Source organism: Lathyrus oleraceus, chromosome 5 (assembly GCF_024323335.1).
Source record: "Lathyrus oleraceus cultivar Zhongwan6 chromosome 5, CAAS_Psat_ZW6_1.0, whole genome shotgun sequence".
Lineage (NCBI taxonomy): Eukaryota > Viridiplantae > Streptophyta > Magnoliopsida > Fabales > Fabaceae > Lathyrus > Lathyrus oleraceus.
Window position 1 is genome coordinate 652313916 of NC_066583.1, and position 14380 is coordinate 652328295.

The 14380-nt window shown below is 34.2% G+C and overlaps 1 protein-coding gene across 1 annotated transcript; it reads right to left on the minus strand.

Moving 5' to 3' along the window:
• Positions 1–4673: 4673 nt before the first annotated feature.
• LOC127082695 (uncharacterized) lies at positions 4674–6393 on the minus strand. Its single transcript, XM_051022921.1, has 2 exons — positions 6273–6393; positions 4674–5185 (listed from the first exon to the last, which is right to left on the minus strand). Exons 1-2 carry the CDS (start codon positions 6391–6393, stop codon positions 4674–4676), a joined length of 633 nt encoding a protein of 210 aa, XP_050878878.1.
• Between the last annotated feature and the right edge of the window lie 7987 nt (positions 6394–14380).

Here is a 14380-nt window from a genome sequence, read left to right on the forward strand (position 1 = left end):
TCCATGATTTTGATGATAACAAAGGATGAAACCAAAAGTGGTACCCTAACGAAAAGTTTCTAAGTGTGCAGGGTTCTAAAGAAAGAAGAAACAAATCTGATGATGTCATCAGATGCAAAACAAGATCAGATGCAAAATCTCAAGTATCAGAAGCATCTAAAGAGGAATCTCGTTTCAAGAAGCTCTGACTCTGGACAAAACTGCAAGTATCAGAAGCATCTGAATATGAAGTAAAGTCTAGAAGCTCTGACTCTGAACATATGCCTTCTGCAAACTCTGAAGTTATCAGCACCATCTAAACTTTCAAGAAATAACATCAGAAGCAAATTTCTCCAGATACACAAAGACTCTAATCAGAATTGTTAATCATGATGAAGTAACGTTTAAGCCAAGTTAAAGTTCTGCAAATGGATTTCCTCAATTAGAAAGAGACGTTAATCTCCACTTCCAAGAGAAAAGATACTAATTGTGGTAAGTAGTCACTTCTAAGAGAAAAAAGTCTACTGCAGAAGCTATTAATGGAATGGCGTAATTACATCTCAATATCCAACAGATTCAACGCTACTTCAACTCTACTTCAACTCCTATAAATAGAGAAGAAATCTCATTCAGTATACACGAAGAAATCACTAGCCAAAACTATACTGAAATCATATCACGCTCAAGAAAAACATCTTTGTTCTTCAAAGATTTTCACTAAGCTTTTGCTTATCAAGTGAAAAATTTTGTTCTTAAGTTTGTAATATTTGCTTTCTTAGAAGCACTCTAGATTACACATCTTGTATCTGTTTTTATTTGATTTCCTCAAGTGACTCTTTGTAGTCTGTAGACTTGAGAGGACTAAGAGATTTTCTTTTCTCTTAGGGGTTGTTTGTAATCTTTCAAGATTAGTGGATTAAGTCCTTGTTGAAGGCGAAATCACCTTGGCCGGGTGGACTGGAGTAGCTTTGTGTTATAAGCGAACCAGTATAAAATCATTGTGTGATTTCATTTTGCAAAAGCGCTTATTTTTCAAACAATTCAAACCCCCCTTTCTTGTTTTTCTCACCTTCAACAAGATGGATGATGGGTTTCTTGGAGATAGCATGACAATATATATTGAAAGGGAGATTAGTGCAAGCATTAGTTCGGAGTCAATTATTGACGATTTCAAGTCACTCGGAACGCGTAAAGCATTACTTTAAGGTAGTTTTAAGTCATGTAATTTAAATTTTTAGTAATTAACTTTGTATTTATTTTAACTTTAATGTTTTATTTAAAATACTATTTACATTTTGTTTATAATCTTTATTTTACGTTAGCGACCATCCCAAATTTTTTTATCTGGCTCCGCCACTGCAATCAATTACATTCTTATATGATCCAAGTATCAATGAATTATGTCTAACCCCCATTCAAAATGATGGGAACGGAATCACCGAAAGTTTGTCTTTGAGTTGATTGAATTGTATATGTCTTGGCACTTAAGTTATCGCACCATATGATAACTTTCCTTGAAATAAATTAATAGAAAAAATAACTTAATATCAAATCTTTCAAATATAGATATATATTGAACTAAATTCTAAAATACCTTAGTGTTAACCTAAAATTTAAAGTTGAAGTTTTAGATAGATAATAGGATTATAGTTCACTGTCATAAGGAGCACCTCTAGTGGGAATCCAAGAGTCGGCATCTAAGAAAGAGGAAGCAGTTAAAACAAGTGCTTGATTATGGTTGCCAAGAACTCTAACACCAGGTCAATCCACTCTACCATTCGTGTTTGACCCAGGCCCAACATTTTCAAACTCCACATAAGTAACCTTATCTATGCTCTGCCTCAACATCTCTTCCCAACCTCTAGGATCCACCATGGAATCTATGTAACATTGCAATATAGCCATAGTCCAATAGTTTCTCAATGGATGACCCAATGTAGCACGCACTTCAAACTTCATGTCCTCATCTTCTGGTGACATAGTAAAACTACATCGTTGGAATGTGAAACATGTCTTCTCATATGGACTCTCACGTGACTAAGTGGTGAATGTCACGAACTGTCGATAACGTGCGTAAATCATGCAGTCTTGAAATACAACAGCGACGTTGCCGAAGATGAAATCGACGGTGCATAAACATGTCTAAACCAATTTTATTTGTCTAAATCACCTCTGATTCTCGACTTGCTTACAGTAAAACCATTTATAGATTAAGCAAATAAAGCAATACATGAAAGAAATCATGAGTTAAAAAATAAAAGAGGAACCTTTCATGGGATTATTCAGTGTTAGTTTCCATAAATTAAAATGCATTGTGTATGATTTAGCATGGGTCACTGTTACATTTCTTTAGAATATCATGAGTTAAAAAAAATTATGAATACTAAAAATTAGAACACCAACAAACCATATTTTCGGAAAAAACCCAGAAGTAAAGCCAGGAATTAAACACCAAATTTCATTTCAATTCATAATTATACGTAGGAGGAGTCATCCATACATTATAGAGTTAACCAACACACACGCACACACACGTCTTATTATGGAAATTTTATAATAAAGGAACTTATATAGAAGCAGGAGGTAGAGGGTGAGGAGGAGAAACTCCCTACTGATTTCCCCCACCTTTTGGCCCACATGAGAAGCCAAAACAAAACCCCACACAGTCTTTATCTTCAGGTTCATTAACACCTTCACCATTTCCAGCAGCAACACCTTCATCATTTCCTTCACCATTTCCAGTAGGAATACCTTCACCATTTCCATCAGCAACACCTTCACCATTTCAAGCAGCAACACCTTCACCATTTCCTTCACTATTTGCAACAGCAACACCTTCACCATTTCCTTCACCATTTCCAGCAGCAACACCTTCACCATTTCCATTTTTTGGAGCTTCAACATTTCCAACAGGGGGTGGAGGAGGAGGAGGAGGAGAAACTCCTTGCTGGTTTCCCCACCTTTTCACCCACATGAGAAGCCAAAACAACACCCCCACACAGTCTTCTCCTTTAGGAACAACACCACCTTCACCATTTCTAGCAGCAACACCATTTCTTGGAGTTGTACGACTTTCCCCATCTCCTGAAAACAAACACAACAAAACAAAAACGAAGACTAATTTCATTATCATTTATTATTTTGATGTGGAGGAGAGAAGTGAACTCCTCCCCTTTTATATAGAAAAACAAACTTAACATACATGAATTTTCTTAATTATAAGCAAACTTAACATACAAGAATTTACTTAATCAGTAATAAACTTAGCATACAAGAATTTTCTTTAAGTAGAAATAAATTTTGAAGCAACTGGACGTCCTGTTCTGTTTTCTAGTTCATTTCAATTTTAATATTTTCTTGGCTTTTACTTATTCATACAAAACATTATGTTCCATATTTTCATTCTAAAAACCCATATTAATTTACTTAACATTTTTGTTTAAAAAATATATATCTCGACAGTCTTACAATAAAATACAATCAATTACATTCTTATATGATCCAAGTATCAATGAATTATGTCTAACCCCCCCCCCCCCCCCCCCCCCCCCCCCAATTCAAAATGATGGGAACAAAATCGCCGAAAGTGTGTCTTTGAGTTGATTGAATTGTATATGTCTTGGCACTTAAGTTATTGCACTAGATGATAACTTTCCTTGAAATAAATTAATAGAAAAAATAACTTAATATTAAATATTTCAAATACAGATATATATTGAACTAAATTGTATAATACCTTTGTGTTAACCTAAAATTTAAATTTGAAGTTTTAGATAGATAATAGGATTATAGTTCACTGTCATAAGGAGCACCTCTAGTGGGAATCCAAGAGTCAGCATCTAAGAAATAGGAAGCAGTGAAAACAAGTGCTTGATTATGGTTGCCAAGAACTCTAACACCAGGTAAATCCACTCTACCATCCGTGTTTGACCCAGGTCCAACATTTTCAAACTTCACATAAGTAACCTTATTTATGCTCTGCCCCAACATCTCTTCCCAACCTCTAGGATTCACCATGGAATCTATGTAACACTGCAATATAGCCATAGTCCAATAGTTTCTCAATGGATGACCCAATGTAGCACGCACTTCAAACTTCATGTCCTCATCTTCTGGTGACATAGTAAAACTACATCGTTGGAATGTGAAACATGTCTTCTCATATGGACTCTCACGTGACTGAGTGGTGAATGTCACGAACTGTCGATAACGTGCGTAAATCATGCAGTCTTGAAAGACAGCAGCGGAGTTGTCTTAGATGAAATGGACGGTACGTAAACATGTCTAAACCAATTTTATTTCTCTAAATCACCTCGGATTCTCGACTTGCTTATAGTAAAACCATTTATACATTAAGCAAATGAAGCAATACATGAAAGAAATCATGAGTTAAAAAATAATAGAGGAACCTTTCATGGGATTATTCAGTGTTAGTTTCCAAAATTAAAATGCATTGTGTATGATTTAGCATGGGTCATTGTTACATTTCTTTAGAATATCACGTGTTAAAAAAACCGTGAATACTAAAAACTTAGAAAACCAACCAACCATATTTTTGGAATAATTCAGAAGTAAAACCAGAAATTAAACACTGAATTTCATTTCAATTCATTATTATACATAGGAGGAGTCATCCGTACATTATAGAGTTAACACACACAAGTTTTATTATGAAAATTTTATAATAGAGGAACTTATATAGAAACAGGAGGTGGAGGATGAGGAGGAGAAACTCCTTGCTGATTTCCCCCACCTTTTGGCCCACATGAGAATCCAAAACAACACCCCACACAATATTCTCCTTCAGGATCAGCAACACCTTCACCATTTCCAGCAGCAACACCTTCATCGTTTCCTTCACCATTTCGAGTAGCAACACCTTCACCATTTCCAGCAGCAACACCTTCACTATTTCCAGCAATAACACCTTCACCATTTCCTTCACCATTTCCAACAGCAACACCTTCACCATTTCCTTCACCATTTCCAACAGCAACATCTTCACCATTTCCATTTATTGGAGCTTCAACATTTCCAGCAAGGGGTGGAGGAGGAGGAGAAACTCCCTGCTGATTTCTCCCACCTTTTGGCCCATATGAGAAGCCAAAACAACACCCTACACATTCTTCTCCTTTAGGAATAACACCACCTTCACCATTTCCAGCTGCAACACCATTTCTTGGAGTTGTACGACTTTCCCCGTCTCCTGAAAACAAACACAACAAAATAAAAACGAAGACTATTTTCATTATCATTTGTTTTTTTGATGTGGAGGAGTGAAGTTAACTCCTCTCTTTTTATAGAGAAAAATAAACTTAACATACACAAATTTTCTTAATTATTAACAAACTTAACATACAAGAATTTACTTAATCAGTAATAAACTTAGAATACAAGAATTTTTTTTAAGTAGAAATAAAACTTGAAGTAACTGGACGTCCTGTTCTGTTTTCTAGTTCATTTCAATTTTAAGATTTTCCTGGCTGCTACTTATTCAAATAAAACATTATGTTCCATATTTTCATTCGAAAAACCCAGATTAATTTACTTAATATTTTTGTCTAAAAAAATATATCTCGGCAGTCTTACATATTTTTAAACATGTATTTAATCCAAGCCTATCAAATACATATTTGAAAATTCACACTATGATACGATTTGATTGAATATTTATACCTAAAACTAAATAGTTGGTTAGTCAAAAAATCACTGAAAGTTTACAATCAAAAAAATTCCTAACATATAAACTATTAATGTAAGGTTAATAATAATTTGTTAATTACAATTAAAAAAAATCAATTAAATTTTTATATGATCCAAGTATCAATGAATTATGTCTAACCCCCCATTCAAAGTGATGGTAACAGAATCACTGAAAGTTTGTCTTTGAGTTGATTGAATTGTGTATGTCTTGGCATTTAAGTTGTCGCACCATATGATAACTTTCCTTGAAATAAATTAATAGAAAAAATAACTTAATATCAAATCTTTCAAATATGGATATATATTGAACTAAATTCTAAAATACCATAGTGTTAACCTAAAATTGAAAATTGAAGTTTTAGATAGACAAGAGGATTATAGTTTATTGTCATAAGGAACATCTCTAGTGGGAATCCAAGAGTCAGCATATAAGAAATAGGAAGCAGTGAAAACAAGTGCTTGATTATGGTTGCAAAAGAACTCTAACACCAGGCAAATCCACTCTACCCTCCGTGTTTGACCCAGGTCCAACATTTTAAAACTACACATAAGTAACCTTATTTATGCCCTGCCCGACGTCTCTTCACAACTTCGAGGATCCACAATGGAATCTATGCAACACTGCAATATAGCCACAGTCCAATAGTTTCTCAATGGACGACCCAATGTAGCACGCAATTCAAACTTTCTATCCTCATCTTCTGGTGACATAGTAAAACTACATCGTTGGAATGTGAAACTTGTCTTCTCATATGGACTCTCACGTGACTGAGAGGTGAATGTCACAAACTTTTGATAACGTGCGTAAATAATTTAGTCTTTAAATACAGTAGTGGCATTGCCGTAGATGAAATCGATGGTACGTAAACATGTCTAAACCAATTTTATTTGTCTAAATCACCTCTGATTCCCGACTTGCTTACAGGAAAACCATTTATACATTAAGCAAATAAAGCAATACATAAAAGAAACACGAGTTAAAAAATAACAGAGGAACCTTTCATGGAATTATTAAGTGTTAATTTCCATAAATTAAAATGCATTGTGTATGATTTATAATAGAGGGACTTATATAGAAATAGAAGGTGGAGGATGAGAAGGAGAAACTCCCTGCTGATTTTCCCCACCTTTTGGCCCACATGAGAAGCCAAAACAACACCCCACACAGTCTTCATCATCTGGATCAGCAACACCTTCACCATTTCCAGCAGCAACACCTTCATCATTTCCTTCACAATTTCCAATAGCAACACCTTCACCATATCCAGCAGTAACACCTTCACCATTTCCATTTATTGGAGCTTCAACATTTCCAGCAGGGGGTGGAGGAGGAGGAGGAGGAGGAGAAACTCCCTGCTGATTTCCCCCACCTTTTGGCCCACCTGAGAAGCCAAAATGACACTGCACACAAACTTCTCCTTCAGGAACAACACCACTTTCACAATTTCCAATAGCAACACCATTTCTTGGAGTTGTACGACTTTCCCCATCTCCTAAAGACACACACAACAAAACAAAAATGAAGACTATTTTCATTATCATTTGTTTTTTTGATGTGGAGGAGTGAAGTTAACTCCTCTCCTTTTATAGAGAAAAACAAACTTAACATACAGAATTTTCTTATTTATTTACAAACTTAACATACAAGAATTTACTTAATCACTAATAGACTTAGCATACAAGAAGTTTTTTTAAGTAGAAATAAATTTTGAAGCAACTGGTCGTCCTGTTCTGTTTTCTAGTTCATTTCAATTTTAATATTTTCTTGGCTGCTACTTATTCATACAAATTATTATGTTCCATGTTTTCATTCTAAAAACCCATATGAATTTACTTAATATTTTTGTCTAAAAAAATATATATCTCGACAGTCTTACATATTTTTAAACATGTATTTAATCGAATCCTATCAAATACATATTAGAAAATATGTTTTTTTTATCAAAACTAACTTATACAAAATCACACTATGATACGATTTGATTGAATGTTTATACTTAAAACTAAATAGTTGGTTAGTCAAAATCCTAACATATAAACAATTAATGTTAAGCTAATAATAATTTGTTAATTACAATAAAATACAATCAATTACATTTTTATATGATCCAAGTATCAATGAATTATGTCTAACCCCCCATTCAAAATGATGGTAACGGAATCACCGAAAGTTTGTCTTTGAGTTGATTGAGTTGTGTATGTCTTGGCACTTAAGTTGTCGCACCATATGATAACTTTCCTTGAAATAAATTAATAGAAAAAAATAACTTAATATCAAATCTTTCAATTATAGATATATATTGAACTAAATTCTAAAATACCTTACTGTTAACCTAAAATTTAAAGTTGAATTTTTAGATAGACAAGAGGATTATAGTTCACTATCATAAGGAACACCTCTAATGGGAATCCAAGAGTCAACATCTAAGAAATAGGAAGCAGTGAAAACAAGTGCTTGATTATGGTTGCCAAGAACTCTAACACCAGGCCAATCCACTCTCCCATCCATGTTTGACCCAGGTCCAACATTTTCAAACTTCACATAAGTAACCTTATTTATGCCTTTCCCCGACATCTCTTCCCAACGTCTAGGATCCACCATGGAATCTATGTAACACTGCAATGTAGCCACAGTTCAATAGTTTCTCAATGGACGACCCAATGTAGCACGCACTTCAAACTTTCAGTCCTCATCTTCCGGTGACATAGTAAAACTACATCGTTGGAATTTTAAACCTGTATTCTCATATGGACTCTCACGTGATTGAGCGGTGAATATCACGAATTGTTGATAACGTGCGTAAATCATGCAGTCTTGAAATACAACAGCGGCGTTGCCGTAGATGAAATTAACGGTGCGTAAACATATCTAAACCAATATTACTTGTCTAAATCACCTCTGATTCTCGACTTGCTTACAGTAAAACCATTTATACATTAAGCAAATATATCAATACATAAAAGAAATCATGAGTTAAAAAATAACAGAGGAGCCTTTCATTGAATTATTCAGTGTTAGTTTCCATAAACTAAAATGCATTGTGTATAATTTTGCATGGGTCACTGTTACATTTCTTTAGAATATCATGAGTTAAAAAAACTGTGAATACTAAAAACTTAGTACACCAACCAACCATATTTTTGGAATAATTCAGAAGTAAAACCATAAATTAAACACCAAATTTCATTTCAATTCATAAATATACGTAGGAGGAGTTATCAATATATTATAGAGTTAACACACACAAGTTTTATTATGGAAATTTTATAATAGAGGGACTTATATAGAAGTAGGAGGTGGAGGATGAGAAGGAGAAACTCCCTGCTGATTTCCCCCACCTTTTGGCCCACATGAGAAGCCAAAACAACACCCCACACAGTTTTCTTCTTCAGGATCAGCAAAACCTTCGCTATTTCCAGCAGCAACACCTTCATCATTTCCTTCACCATTTCCATTTATTGGAGCTTCAACATTTCCAGGAGGGGTGGAGGAGGAGGAGGAGGAGAAAATACCTGCTGATTTCCCCCACCTTTTGGCCCACATGAGAAGCCAAAATGACACCCCACACAATCTTCTCCTTCCGGAACACCACCACCTTCACCATTTCCAGCAGCAACACCATTTCTTGGAGTTGTACGACTTTCCCCATCTCCTTAAAACAAATACAACAAAACAAAATCGAAGACAATTTTCATTATCATTTTTTTTTATGTGGAGGGGTAAAGTGAACTCCTCTCCTTTTATAGAGAAAAACAAACTTAACATACACGAATTTTCTTGTTTACTTACAAACTTAACATACAAGAATATACTTAATCAGTAATAAACTTAGCATACAAGAATTCTCTTTAAGTAGAAATAAATTTTGAAGCAACTGACGTCCTGTTCTGTTTTCTAGTTCATTTCAATTTTAATATTTTCTTCGTTGCTACTTATTCATACAAATTATTATCTTCCATATTTTCATTCTAAAAACCCATATTAATTTACTTAATATTTTTGTCTTAAAAAATATATCTCAACAGTCTTACATATTTTTAAACATGTAGTTAATCCAATCCTATCAAATACATATTTGAAAATATGTTTTTTTTATCAAAACTAACTTATACAAAATCACACTATGATACGATTTGATTGAATGTTTATACCTAAAACTAAATAGTTGGTTAGCCAAAATCCTAACATATAAACTATTAATGTTAGGCTAATAATAATTTGTTAGTTACAATAAAATACAATCAATTACATTCTTATATGATCCTAGTATCAATGAATTATATCTAACCCCCCCATTCAAAATGATGGTAAAGGAATCACCGAAAGTTTGTCTTTGGTTGATTGAATTGTGTATGCCTTAGCACTTAAGTTATTGCATCATATGATAACTTTCCTTGAAATAAATTAATAGAAAAAATAACGTAATATCAAATCTTTCAAACATGTTTTCTCATATGGACTCTCACATGATTGAGCGGTGAATGTCAAGAACTGTCGATGACGTGCGTAAATCATGCAGTCTTGAAACACAACAGCGGTGTTGTCGTAGATGAAATCGATGATGCGTAAACATGTCTAAACAAATTTTATTTGTCTAAATCACCTCGGATTCACTCTACCATCCGTGTTTTACCCAGGTCCAACATTTTCAAACTCCATATAAGTAACCTTATTTATGCCCAGCCCCAACATCTCATCCCAACCTCTAGGATCCACACAAGAACCTATGTAACACTGCAATATAGTCGCAGTCCAATAGTTTCTCAAAGGATGACCCAATGTAGCACGCACTTCAAACTTTCTGTCCTCATCTTCCAATGACAAAGTAAAACTACATTGTTGGAATGTGAAACATGTCTTCTCATATGGACTCTCACGTGATTGAGCGGTGAATGTCACGAACCGTCGATAACATGCGTAAATCATGCAGTCTTGAAATACAGTTGCTGTGTTGCCGTAGATGAAATCGACGGTGCATAAATATGTCTAAACCAATTTTATTTGTCTAAATCACCTCTGATTCTCGACTTGCTTACAATAAAACCATTTATACATTAAGTAAATAAAGCACTACATGAAAGAAATCATTAGTTAAAAAATAACATAGGAACCTTTCATTGAAATATTCAATGTTAGTTTCCATAAATTAAAATGCATTGTGTATGATTTAGCATGGGCCGCTGTTACATTTCTTTAGAATATCATTAGTTAAAAAAAACATAAATACTAAAAACTTAGAAAACCAACCAACCATATTTTTGGAATAATTCAAAAGTAAATCCAGAAATTAAACACCAATTTTTATTGCATATCATAATTATACGTAGGAGGAGTCATCCGTACATTATAGAGTTAACACACACAAGTTTTATTATGGAAATTTTATAATAGAGGAACTTATATAGAAGTAGAAGGTGGAGGATGAGGAGAAGAAACTCCTTGATGATTTCCCCCACTTTTTGGCCCACATGAGAAGCCAAAACAACACCCCACACAATCTTCCTCTTCAGGATCAACAACACCTTCACCATTTCCAGCAGCAACACCTTCATCATTTCCTTCACCATTTTCGGTAGCAACACCTTCACCATTTCCAACAGCAACACCTTCACCATTTCCTTCACCATTCCTGCAGCAACATCTTCACCATTTTGAACGGCAACACCTTCACCATTTCCAGCTGCAACACCTTTACCATTTCCATTTATTGGAGCTTCAACATTTCCAGCAAGGCGTGGAGGCGGAGGAGGAGAAAATCCCTACTGACTTCTCCCACCTTTTGACCCACATGAGAAGCCAAAACAACACCTCACACAGTCTTTACCTTCAGGAATAACACCACCTTCACTATTTCCAACAGCAACACCATTTCTTGGAGTTGTACGACTTTCCCCATCTCCTGGAAATAAACACAACAAAATAAAAACAAAGACTATTTTCATTATCATTTGGTTTTTTGATGTGGAGGAGTGAAGTTAACTCCTCTCCTTTTATAGAGAAAAACAAACTTAACAAACACAAATTTTCTTAATTATTAAGAAACTTAACATACAAGAATTTACTTAATCAGTAATAAACTCAGAATACAAGAATTTACTTAATTAGTAATAAACTTAGAAAACAAGAATATTCTTTAAGTAGAAATAGAATTTGAAGTTACTGGACGTTCTGTTCTGTTTTCTAGTTCATTTCAATTTTAAGTTTTTCTTGGCTGCTACTTATTCATATAAAACATTATGTTCCATGATTTCATTCTAAAAACCCATATTAATTTACTTAATATTTTTGTCTAAAAAAATATATCTCGGCAGTCTTACATATTTTTAAACATGTATTTAATCCAAGCCTATCAAATACATATTTGAAAATATGTTTTTTTTATCAAAACTAACTTATACAAAATCACATTATGATACAATTTGATTGAATGTTTATACCTAAAACTAAATAGTTGGTTAGTCAAAATCCTAACATATAAACTATTAACGTTAGGCTAATAATAATTTGTTTATTACAATAAAATACAATCAATTACATTTTTATATGATCCAAGTATGAATGATTTATGTATAACCCCCCATTCAAAATGATGGTAACGGAATCACCAAATATTTGTCTTTGATTTGATTGAATTGTGTATGTCTTGGCACTTAAGTTGTCGCACCATATGATAACTTTCCTTGAAATAAATTAATAGAAAAAATAACTTAATATCAAATCTTTCAACTATGGATATATATTGAACTAAATTCTAAAATACCTTAGTGTTAACCTAAAATTTAAAGTTGAAGTTTTAGATAGACAAGAGGATTATAGTTCACTGTCATAAGGAACACCTCTAGTGGGAATCCAAGAGTCAGCATCTAAGAAATAGGAAGCAGTGAAAATAAGTGCTTGATTATGGTTGCCAAGAACTCTAACACCAGGCCAATTAACTCTTCCATCCGTGTTGTGACCCAGGTCCAACATTTTCAAACTTCATATAAGTAACCTTATCTATGCCATGCCCCGACATCTCTTCCAAACTTCTAGGATCCACCATGGAATCTATGTAACACTGCAATATAGCCACAATCCAATAGTTTCTCAATGGATGACCCAATGTAGCACGCACTTTAAACTTTCTATCCTCATCTTCCGGTGACATAGTAAAACTACGTCGTTGGAATGTGAAACATGTCTTCTCATATGGACTCTCACATGATTGAGCGGTGAATGTCACTACCTGTTGATAACGTGCGTAAGTCATGCAGTCTTGAAATATAGCAGCGGCGTTACCGTAGATAAAATCGACAGTGTTTAAACATGTCTAAACCAATTTTATTTTACTAAATCACCTCTGATTCTCGACTTGCTTACAGTAAAACCATTTATACATTAAGCAAATAAATCAACACATAAAAGAAATCATGAGTTAAAAAATAACGGAGTAGCCTTTCATGGAATTATTATGTGTTAGTTTCCATAAATTAAAATGCATTGTGTATGATTAAGCATGGATCACTGTTACATTTCTTTAGAATATCATGAGGTAAAAAAACTGTGAATACTAAAAACTTAGTACACCAACAAACCATATTTTTGGAATAATTCAGAAGTAAAACCAGAAATTAAACACAAAATTTTATTTCAATTCATAATGATACGTAGGAGGAGTCATAAATATATTATAGAGTTAACACACACAAGTTTTATTATGGAAATTTTATAATAGAGGGACTTATATAGAAGTAGGAGGTGGAGGATGAGAAGGAGAAACTCCCTGCTAATATCCCCTACCTTTTGGCCCACATGAGAAGCCAAAACAATACCACACACAGTCTTCTTCTTCAGGATCAGCAACACCTTCACCATTTCCAGCAACAACACCTACATCATTTCCTTCACCATTTCTATTAGCAGCACCTTCACCATTTCCAGCAGCAACCATTTCCATTTATTGGAGCTTCAACATTTCTAGTAGAGGGTGGAGGAGGAGGAGGAGGAGAAACTCCCTGATGATTTCCCCCACCTTTTGGCCAACATGAGAAGCCAACACAACACCCCACATAGTCTTCTCCTTCAGGAACAAGAACACCTTCACCATTTCCAGCAATAACACCATAAACAATCTTCTTCTTCTTTAGGATCAACAACACCTTCTCCATTTCCAACAATAACACCTTCATCATTTCCTTCACCATTTCCAATAGCAACACCTTCACCATTTCCAGAAGCAACACCTTCACCATTTCCTCCACCATTTCCAGCAGCAACACCTTTACCATTTCCATTTATTGGAGCTTCAACATTTCCAGCAGGGGGTGGAGGAGGAGAAGGAGAAACTCACTGCTTCTTTCCCATACCTTTTGGCCCAGATGAGAAGCCAAAACAACACCCCACATAGTCTTCTCCTTCGGGAACAACACCACATTCACCATTTCCAGCAGCAAAACCATTTCTTGGAGTTTTACGACTTTCCCCATCTCCGGAAAACAAACACAACAAAACAAAAACGAAGACTATTTTCATTATCATTTGTTTTTTTGATGTGGAGGAGTAAAGTGAACTCCTCTCCTTTTATTGAGAAAAACAAACTTAACATACACAAATTTTCTTATTTATTTACAAACTTAACATACAAGAATATACTTAATCAATAATAAACTTAGCATACAAGAATTCTCTTTAAGTAGTAATAAATTTTGAAGTAACTGG

Bases quoted from the DNA above. Each gene is read 5' to 3' on its own strand.
- LOC127082695 (XM_051022921.1), bottom strand. From the start codon at position 6,393: ATGTCACCAGAAGATGAGGATAGAAAGTTTGAATTGCGTGCTACATTG. The intron at 5,186-6,272 runs GTTGTGAAGAGA...GTTTGTTTTCAG, and splicing joins TTCCATTGTGGATCCTCGAA to GAGACGGGGAAAGTCGTACA.